Raw genomic sequence first — 12,477 nt, 5'->3', positions numbered from 1 at the left:
ATTTGGTAAACCATCAGTCTATACCAACGATTCCATCCTACTGTACGTACTATCTATGCCTAAAGTCAGCAGGACTGAGTACAACTTGTTATTGACCAGAGCGTCAATCCTGGGAGGAAAGCAAGTCGACCTACCTTATTCTAAGATTCTAGCAAACCATGAAGATACCTATGGCATAATATCCAACTGCCTTAGTATGGGCAACATGACGACTTGTGATGAAAGCTCTTTAGAAAAATTGGAAGAAGAGGGATGCGTAGTTCGGTTGCTTAAAGGAGGGCACGCTAATTGTGCAATTCGTACCAATACAGCCAGTATTACGGAACTGATCAAGGAAGACACGATATTTGTCACAAACTTCCAAGGAAAATTATATAGCAAGAACACATCAAAGGATCTCTCCGGTACATATTTGATCCAGCTCTACAATGAATCAATTCGACTAAATAACAGAACATTTGTTAGCCTGACGGCAACATCGCTTCAAGCGCTTCCACCAGTTTTAACCAACACATCCTTGAAAGTGAACAAAGTGGACATCGAATACCTTCATGACATGAGCATCAAGAACATCAAGATCCTGAATGGCCTATCATATCGGCTAAACACCTATACTGCTACGGATGTGACGATCCTCCTGATATTGGCAATAGTTGTATGGATGATATGGCGCAAGCTGCACAGGAAGATTGACTTACCAAAGATCCAAATCCTACCACCACCGGTGCTACCTACCCCTAACATCTCATCTTAAAATACTGATCTACGGGACGTAGATTTTCAAAGGGGGAGGAGTTAACACCTCGCGCCAACACGCGCGACTATGATTTGCCAATTCAGCATAACAGCATATTCTCATAAGTTCCCACGATTGGTGGGTATCATATTCTGGACAACGGTGCATTGAGGTGAATGCACCGACACTACGAGTATCAAGGTCGCTGACGCAGCAATCATCGATGCACGCCGTTAGGTGTTATTTTAGGGAATTAGTTTTAAGTGAATCAGTTCAATTGTGAGCCCGGACCTGATTAGTCGTTAAATAAATATATTGTCAAATTTAATAACCGTTTATTTATTCCGTAAGTCGAACCGTTGGGCCAGCCCCTCAGGGGTTGGCGTTCGCTTTTTTTTCATATACGAATCCGCGATTCGTTAATTAATAACAATAACAATAACAATAACAATAACAATAACAATAACAATAACAATAAACAATAAAATAACAATAACAATAACAATAACAATAACAATAACAATAACAATAACAATAACAATAACAATAACAATAACAATAACAATAACAATAACAATAACAATAACAATAACAATAACAATAACAATAACAATAACAATAACAATAACAATAACAATAACAATAACAATAACAATAACAATAACAATAACAATAACAATAACAATAACAATAACAATAACAATAACAATAACAATAACAATAACAATAACAATAACAATAACAATAACAATAACAATAACAATAACAATAACAATAACAATAACAATAACAATAACAATAACAATAACAATAACAATAACAAAAACAATAACAATAACAATAACAATAACAATAACAATAACATAACAATAACAATAACAATAACAATAACAATAACAATAACAATAACAATAACAATAACAATAACAATAACAATAACAATAACAATAACAATAACAATAACAATAACAATAACAATAACAATAACAATAACAATAACAATAACAATAACAATAACAATAAACAATAACAATAACAATAACAATAACAATAACAATAACAATAACAATAACAATAACAAATAACAATAACAATAACAATAACAATAACAATAACAATAACAATAACAATAACAATAACAATAACAATAACAATAACAATAACAATAACAATAACAATAACAATAACAATAACAATAACAATAACAATAACAATAACAATAACAATAACAATAACAATAACAATAACAATAACAATAACAATAACAATAACAATAACAATAACAATAACAATAACAATAACAAAAATAACAATAACAATAACAATAACAATAACAATAACAATAACAATAACAATAACAATAACAATAACAATAACAATAACAATAACATAACAATAACAATAACAATAACAATAACAATAACAATAACAATAACAATAACAATAACAATAACAATAACAATAACAATAACAATAACAATAACAATAACAATAACAATAACAATAACAATAACAATAACAATAACAATAACAATAACAATAACAATAACAATAACAATAACAATAACAATAACAATAACAATAACAATAACATAACAATAACAATAACAATAACAATAAACAATAACAATAACAATAACATAACAATAACAATAACAATAACAATAACAATAACAATAACAATAACAATAACAATAACAATAACAATAACAATAACAATAACAATAACAATAACAATAACAATAACAATAACAATAACAATAACAATAACAATAACAATAACAATAACAATAACAATAACAATAACAATAACAATAACAATAACAATAACAATAACAATAACAATAACAATAACAATAACAATAACAAAACAATAACAATAACATAACAATAACAATAACAATAACAATAACAATAACAATAACAATAACAATAACAATAACAATAACAATAACAATAACAATAACAATAACAATAACAATAACAATAACAATAACAATAACAATAACAATAACAATAACAATAACAATAACAATAACAATAACAATAACAATAACAATAACAATAACAATAACAATAACAATAACAATAACAATAACAATAACAATAACAATAACAATAACAATAACAATAACAATAACAATAACAATAACAATAACAATAACAATAACAATAACAATAACAATAACAATAACAATAACAATAACAATAACAATAACAATAACAATAACAATAACAATAACAATAACAATAACAATAACAATAACAATAACAATAACAATAACAATAACAATAACAATAACAATAACAATAACAATAACAATAACAATAACAATAACAATAACAATAACAATAACAATAACAATAACAATAACAATAACAATAACAATAACAATAACAATAACAATAACAATAACAATAACAATAACAATAACAATAACAATAACAATAACAATAACAATAACAATAACAATAACAATAACAATAACAATAACAATAACAATAACAATAACAATAACAATAACAATAACAATAACAATAACAATAACAATAACAATAACAATAACAATAACAATAACAATAACAATAACAATAACAATAACAATAACAATAACAATAACAATAACAATAACAATAACAATAACAATAACAATAACAATAACAATAACAATAACAATAACAATAACAATAACAATAACAATAACAATAACAAAACAATAACAATAACAATAACAATAACAATAACAATAACAATAACAATAACAATAACAATAACAATAACAATAACAATAACAATAACAATAACAATAACAATAACAATAACAATAACAATAACAATAACAATAACAATAACAATAACAATAACAATAACAATAACAATAACAATAACAATAACAATAACAATAACAATAACAATAACAATAACAATAACAATAACAATAACAATAACAATAACAATAACAATAACAATAACAATAACAATAACAATACAACAATAACAATAACAATAACAATAACAATAACAATAACAATAACAATAACAATAACAATAACAAACAATAACAATAACAATAACAATAACAAAAACAATAACAATAACAATAACAATAACAATAACAATAACAATAACAATAACAATAACAATAACAAATAACAATAACAATAACAATAACAATAACAATAACAATAACAATAACAATAACAATAACAATAACAATAACAATAACAATAACAATAACAATAACAATAACAATACAATAACAATAACAATAACAATAACAATAACAATAACAATAACAATAACAATAACAATAACAATAACAATAACAATAACAATAACAATAACAATAACAATAACAATAACAATAACAATAACAATAACAAAACAATAACAATAACAATAACAATAACAATAACAATAACAATAACAATAACAATAACAATAACAATAACAATAACAATAACAATAACAATAACAATAACAATAACAATAACAATAACAATAACAATAACAATAACAATAACAATAACAATAACAATAACAATAACAATAACAATAACAATAACAATAACAATAACAATAACAATAACAATAACAAAACAATAACAAACAATAACAATAACAATAACAATAACAATAACAATAACAATAACAATAACAATAACAATAACAATAACAATAACAATAACAATAACAATAACAATAACAATAACAATAACAATAACAATAACAATAACAATAACAATAACAATAACAATAACAATAACAATAACAATAACAATAACAATAACAATAACAATAACAATAACAATAACAATAACAATAACAATAACAATAACAATAACAATAACAAAAACAATAACAATAACAATAACAATAACAATAACAATAACAATAACAATAACAATAACAATAACAATAACAATAACAATAACAATAACAATAACAATAACAATAACAATAACAATAACAATAACAATAACAATAACAATAACAATAACAATAACAATAACAATAACAATAACAATAACAATAACAATAACAATAACAATAACAATAACAATAACAATAACAATAACAATAACAATAACAATAACAATAACAATAACAATAACAATAACAATAACAATAACAATAACAATAACAATAACAATAACAATAACAATAACAATAACAATAACAATAAAATAACAATAACAATAACAATAACAATAACAATAACAATAACAATAACAATAACAATAACAATAACAATAACAATAACAATAACAATAACAATAACAATAACAATAACAATAACAATAACAATAACAATAACAATAACAATAACAATAACAATAACAATAACAATAACAATAACAATAACAATAACAATAACAATAACAATAACAATAACAATAACAATAACAATAACAATAACAATAACAATAACATAACAATAACAATAACAATAACAATAACAATAACAATAACAATAACAATAACAATAACAATAACAATAACAATAACAATAACAATAACAATAACAATAACAATAACAATAACAATAACAATAACAATAACAATAACAATAACAATAACAATAACAATAACAATAACAATAACAATAACAATAACAATAACAATAACAATAACAATAACAATAACAATAACAATAACAATAACAATAACAATAACAATAACAATAACAATAACAATAACATAACAATAACAATAACAATAACAATAACAATAACAATAACAATAACAATAACAATAACAATAACAATAACAATAACAATAACAATAACAATAACAATAACAATAACAATAACAATAACAATAACAATAACAATAACAATAACAATAACAATAACAATAACAATAACAATAACAATAACAATAACAATAACAAAAACAATAACAATAACAATAACAATAACAATAACAATAACAATAACAATAACAATAACAATAACAATAACAATAACAATAACAATAACAATAACAATAACAATAACAATAACAATAACAATAACAATAACAATAACAATAACAATAACAATAACAATAACAATAACAATAACAATAACAATAACAAAAACAATAACAATAACAATAACAATAACAATAACAATAACAATAACAATAACAATAACAATAACAATAACAATAACAATAACAATAACAATAACAATAACAATAACAATAACAATAACAATAACAATAACAATAACAATAACAATAACAATAACAATAACAATAACAATAACAATAACAATAACAATAACAATAACAATAACAATAACAATAACAATAACAATAACAATAACAATAACAATAACAATAACAATAACAATAACAATAACAATAACAATAACAATAACAATAACAATAACAATAACAATAACAATAACAATAACAATAACAATAACAATAACAATAACAATAACAATAACAATAACAATAACAATAACAATAACAATAACAATAACAATAACAATAACAATAACAATAACAATAACAATAACAATAACAATAACAATAACAATAACAATAACAATAACAATACAATAACAATAACAATAACAATAACAATAACAATAACAATAACAATAACAATAACAATAACAATAACAATAACAATAACAATAACAATAACAATAACAATAACAATAACAATAACAATAACAATAACAATAACAATAACAATAACAATAACAATAACAATAACAATAACAATAACAATAACAATAACAATAACAATAACAATAACAATAACAATAACAATAACAATAACAATAACAATAACAATAACAATAACAATAACAATAACAATAACAATAACAATAACAATAACAATAACAATAACAATAACAATAACAATAACAATAACAATAACAATAACAATAACAATAACAATAACAATAACAAAACAATAACAATAACAATAACAATAACAATAACAATAACAATAACAATAACAATAACAATAACAATAACAATAACAATAACAATAACAATAACAATAACAATAACAATAACAATAACAATAACAATAACAATAACAATAACAATAACAATAACAATAACAATAACAATAACAATAACAATAACAATAACAATAACAATAACAATAACAATAACAATAACAATAACAATAACAATAACAATAACATAACAATAACAATAACAATAACAATAACAATAACAATAACAATAACAATAACAATAACAATAACAATAACAATAACAATAACAACAATAACAATAACAATAACAATAACAATAACAATAACAATAACAATAACAATAACAATAACAATAACAATAACAATAACAATAACAATAACAATAACAATAACAATAACAATAACAATAACAATAACAATAACAATAACAATAACAATAACAATAACAATAACAATAACAATAACAATAACAATAACAATAACAATAACAATAACAATAACAATAACAATAACAAAACAATAACAATAACAATAACAATAACAATAACAACATACAATAACAATAACAATAACAATAACAATAACAATAACAATAACAATAACAATAACAATAACAATAACAATAACAATAACAATAACAATAACAATAACAATAACAATAACAATAACAATAACAATAACAATAACAATAACAATAACAATAACAATAACAATAACAATAACAATAACAAATAACAATAACAATAACAATAACAATAACAATAACAATAACAATAACAATAACAATAACAATAACAATAACAATAACAATAACAATAACAATAACAATAACAATAACAATAACAAAAACAATAACAATAACAATAACAATAACAATAACAATAACAATAACAATAACAATAACAATAACAATAACAATAACAATAACAATAACAATAACAATAACAATAACAATAACAATAACAATAACAATAACAATAACAATAACAATAACAATAACAATAACAATAACATACAATAACAATAACAATAACAATAACAATAACAATAACAATAACAATAACAATAACAATAAACAATAACAATAACAATAACAATAACAATAACAATAACAATAACAATAACAATAACAATAACAATAACAATAACAATAACAATAACAATAACAATAACAATAACAATAACAATAACAATAACAATAACAATAACAATAACAATAACAATAACAATAACAATAACAAAACAATAACAATAACAATAACAATAACAATAACAATAACAATAACAATAACAATAACAATAACAATAACAATAACAATAACAATAACAATAACAATAACAATAACAATAACAATAACAATAACAATAACAATAACAATAACAATAACAATAACAATAACAATAACAATAACAATAACAATAACAATAACAATAACAATAACAATAACAATAACAATAACAATAACAATAACAATAACAATAACAATAACAATAACAATAACAATAACAATAACAATAACAATAACAATAACAATAACAATAACAATAACAATAACAATAACAAAACATAACAATAACAATAACAATAACAATAACAATAACAATAACAATAACAATAACAATAACAATAACAATAACAATAACAATAACAATAACAATAACAATAACAATAACAATAACAATAACAATAACAATAACAATAACAATAACAATAACAATAACAATAACAATAACAATAACAATAACAATAACAATAACAATAACAATAACAATAACAATAACAATAACAATAACAATAACAATAACAATAACAATAACAATAACAATAACAATAACAATAACAATAACAATAACAATAACAATAACAATAACAATAACAATAACAATAACAATAACAATAACAATAACAATAACAATAACAATAACAATAACAATAACAATAACAATAACAATAACAATAACAATAACAATAACAATAACAATAACAATAACAATAACAATAACAATAACAATACATAACAATAACAATAACAATAACAATAACAATAACAATAACAATAACAATAACAATAACAATAACAATAACAATAACAATAACAATAACAATAACAATAACAATAACAATAACAATAACAATAACAATAACAATAACAATAACAATAACAATAACAATAACAATAACAATAACAATAACAATAACAATAACAATAACATAACAATAACAATAACAATAACAATAACAATAACAATAACAATAACAATAACAATAACAATAACAATAACAATAACAATAACATAACAATAACAATAACAATAACAATAACAATAACAAAACAATAACAATAACAATAACAATAACAATAACAATAACAATAACAATAACAATAACAATAAACAATAACAATAACAATAACAATAACAATAACAATAACAATAACAATAACAATAACAATAACAATAACAATAACAATAACAATAACAATAACAATAACAATAACAATAACAATAACAATAACAATAACAATAACAATAACAATAACAATAACAATAACAATAACAATAACAATAACAATAACAATAACAATAACAATAACAATAACAATAACAATAACAATAACAATAACAATAACAATAACAATAACAATAACAATAACAATAACAATAACAATAACAATAACAATAAACAATAACAATAACAATAACAATAACAATAACAATAACAATAACAATAACAATACAATAACAATAACAATAACAATAACAATAAACAATAACAATAACAATAACAATAACAATAACAATAACAATAACAATAACAATAACAATAACAATAACAATAACAATAACAATAACAATAACAATAACAATAACAATAACAATAACAATAACAATAACAATAACAATAACAATAACAATAACATAACAATAACAATAACAATAACAATAACAATAACAATAACAATAACAATAACAATAACAATAACAATAACAATAACAATAACAATAACAATAACAATAACAATAACAATAACAATAACAATAACAATAACAATAACATAACAATAACAATAACAATAACAATAACAATAACAATAACAATAACAATAACAATAACAATAACAATAACAATAACAATAACAATAACAATAACAATAACAATAACAATAACAATAACAATAACAATAACAATAACAATAACAATAACAATAACAATAACAATAACAATAACAATAACAATAACAATAACAATAACAATAACAATAACAATAACAATAACAATAACAATAACAATAACAATAACAATAACAATAACAATAACAATAACAATAACAATAACAATAACAATAACAATAACAATAACAATAACAATAACAATAACAATAACAATAACAATAACAATAACAATAACAATAACAATAACAATAACAAAAACAATAACAATAACAATAACAATAACAATAACAATAACAATAACAATAACAATAACAATAACAATAACAATAACAATAACAATAACGAACTTTAGTTATGCGAAGTTCCAAAGAATTATTTCTTCGGACCTCCACTGGTCCGGATATAAATGAAACACGACTTTTTTCTAATCACTTTATAATATTTATTTCAGCGCTACCGCACTGCTCAAGGTACCAAAATTGAATGCCTAACTTAAATTCTAAATTACATTGCATTGACTTGATTTTACTTTTATTCTGCTGATATGCAGTTCCCATGCATATCTTCGCCTCAGATTTCCCGGTGGCAATGTTCGACGACATCCGTCGCTCGTGTGCCGCGTATGCACTTTTTTGTATCAGGTCAATGCCTGACCGTGATAACTGCCGCCCTCTCAAAAATCTGCGTCCCGCAGATCACATGTTGACCGAGGACAGCAACTTGGGTTTCCGTTGAGGTCATCGACCCTTAAGGTAGGTCTTGGAGCTGGAATTGGTTTTCGTCGGAAGGATAGGCGGAGTTCGGGTACGTTGACTCTTCCATAAATTTTCCTCCAAAATAGACAAATTATGGCCACAATTGTTATAGTTATCGGGATCCCTGTGAATATAGAAGAATCAAGATTTCTACGCAAGGCGTTAATTAATTCAATGTTTTTTGCACTAAGACGGTGCACAAATTCCAAATTGGGAATCGTCTTTTTGTTGGTGATGTTAGACAGCGCGGGGGGCAGTGCCTGCGGGATGATTGCAACTCGGCTGCGATATGTTTTACCCTTGATTTGAACCGTGTCGTTAGCCATCTGAACAAGGTAGGTACCTTCTAAGGGAATAGAAGAATTATTATTTGTTATAGTTCCCCTGAAGTTCGATAAAAAGATGGTGTTCTCGCCAATCAGTTCAATAACCTCGTCCATATTTGTCTTATAGTCACAAAGAGCGTTGCCACCTTTAAGTAACCTAGGCAAGCATGAGTCTTCAGTCAATTTTTTCAGGTCACGTTCTCGGCATACAGAGTTGTTTCCAATGTTAAGACAATGTCCGTTCAAACCGTATGTTTTGTCATGAGCTATAGAGAATTCTAAGTCGACTTGTCTGTTTTGTCTGATTGCCGCGCGGGCAGTCACGAGATGGTAAGTCTTTGGATCAATCTTTGGTAAGGATAATATATAGAGCAACGACGTCCCGTTGCAATAGATCGAAGGCTGACCATATTCGACAGCTTCCATAACATTTTGATATGGTAATGTCTCAAGCTCGTTAATTATAATATTGATTTCCTCTGAATCTAATAGATTGCTATTAACGATACCATTTTTAGCCATCTGGCAAGCTCTTATTAATTCGTTTACTCCCTCTTTCAAAATAAGTACCTTATTGAGCAAGTCCTGGCTAACCTTGTCGTTTTCCCCTTTTTGTATAGAGTTATTGTACCCGTCTATTACCTTATTTAATTTGTCCGCGATCTCTTGAGTCGTTGCGAAAAGTTTTGTGTTAATTGCGTATTGTTGATTATTATTATCTTCAATGTTGGTTTGTCTTTCTAAGAGTTTGTCCCAGTCCGTCGCGTCAGGGGAACCCCCTATCCATTTCCAAGCGCTACCAATCCAGTTTATTGACCTAGTCTTCCTAGCCCTCGCATCCCTCAGCTCAGCAAGGCGAGTCTTGATAAGCCCTAAGTGGTAGTCTATGATAGATCTACTCTCCTCGTTCTTGACGTACTTGACCATTAGTTGTTCTGTATCCCTTAGTAGTGTGTCGTACCTAGTCAAATCGATTACATGTACTAGCTTGAAGTCCCCGTCTGTAACCCAAGCGTTACCTTCTTTTATCGTAACCACCGGTGAATCGTAAGCGAAAATATGCAAAGCTCGCATGGAATTGAAATAATTTATTAATCTGTAACATAATCAAAGTTTATTAATCAGGAATTTTAAGTTTTATTTCTTAATGGCTAATATTATAATATTAATGAGTACTTTGCCCTTGTAGGCGTACAGTATTTTTATGATTTCATTCATAGATAGATGGGTGCGCTTTTGTAACCTTTTATACATTTTACTCAGTTAGAGTTTCTTTTTTTTGTATATAATAATTAATTTTTTTATACATATATTCTTTTTTTATTTTTTAATGTACATAATAGTTAATATTTTTATATTCTTTTTTTTTATTTTTTTGTGTACATAATAGTTAATATTTTTATATTCTCTTTTTTTTATCTTTTTTGAAACCAAATTATTTGTCCCTAGATGTCTGAATGAGTTAGCCCCATTAAATTTTCGGGGTAGTCACTTCCGATGGGAAGGCTCGTATTTATCCGCTTTGGCTTGTAAG

General features: G+C 23.0%; 1 protein-coding gene across 1 annotated transcript in view; it reads left to right on the top strand.

The window, feature by feature from the left end:
- LOC129943382 (probable serine/threonine-protein kinase clkA) overlaps positions 1–10,345 on the top strand; it is a gene marked incomplete at its 5' end in the record, with an annotated part of 86,297 nt that extends 75,952 nt beyond the window's left edge. Inside the window, 2 exons of the mRNA XM_056052788.1 lie at positions 4,352–5,009; positions 10,314–10,345. Coding sequence (XP_055908763.1) covers positions 4,352–5,009; positions 10,314–10,345 — 690 coding nt within the window. The remainder of the gene's footprint in view (positions 1–4,351; positions 5,010–10,313) is intronic.
- Positions 10,346–12,477: the final 2,132 nt, after the last annotated feature.

Source organism: Eupeodes corollae, chromosome 1 (assembly GCF_945859685.1).
Source record: "Eupeodes corollae chromosome 1, idEupCoro1.1, whole genome shotgun sequence".
Lineage (NCBI taxonomy): Eukaryota > Metazoa > Arthropoda > Insecta > Diptera > Syrphidae > Eupeodes > Eupeodes corollae.
Note: the sequence above shows the minus strand (reverse complement) of the source record. Positions and strands in the feature narration are given on the sequence as shown.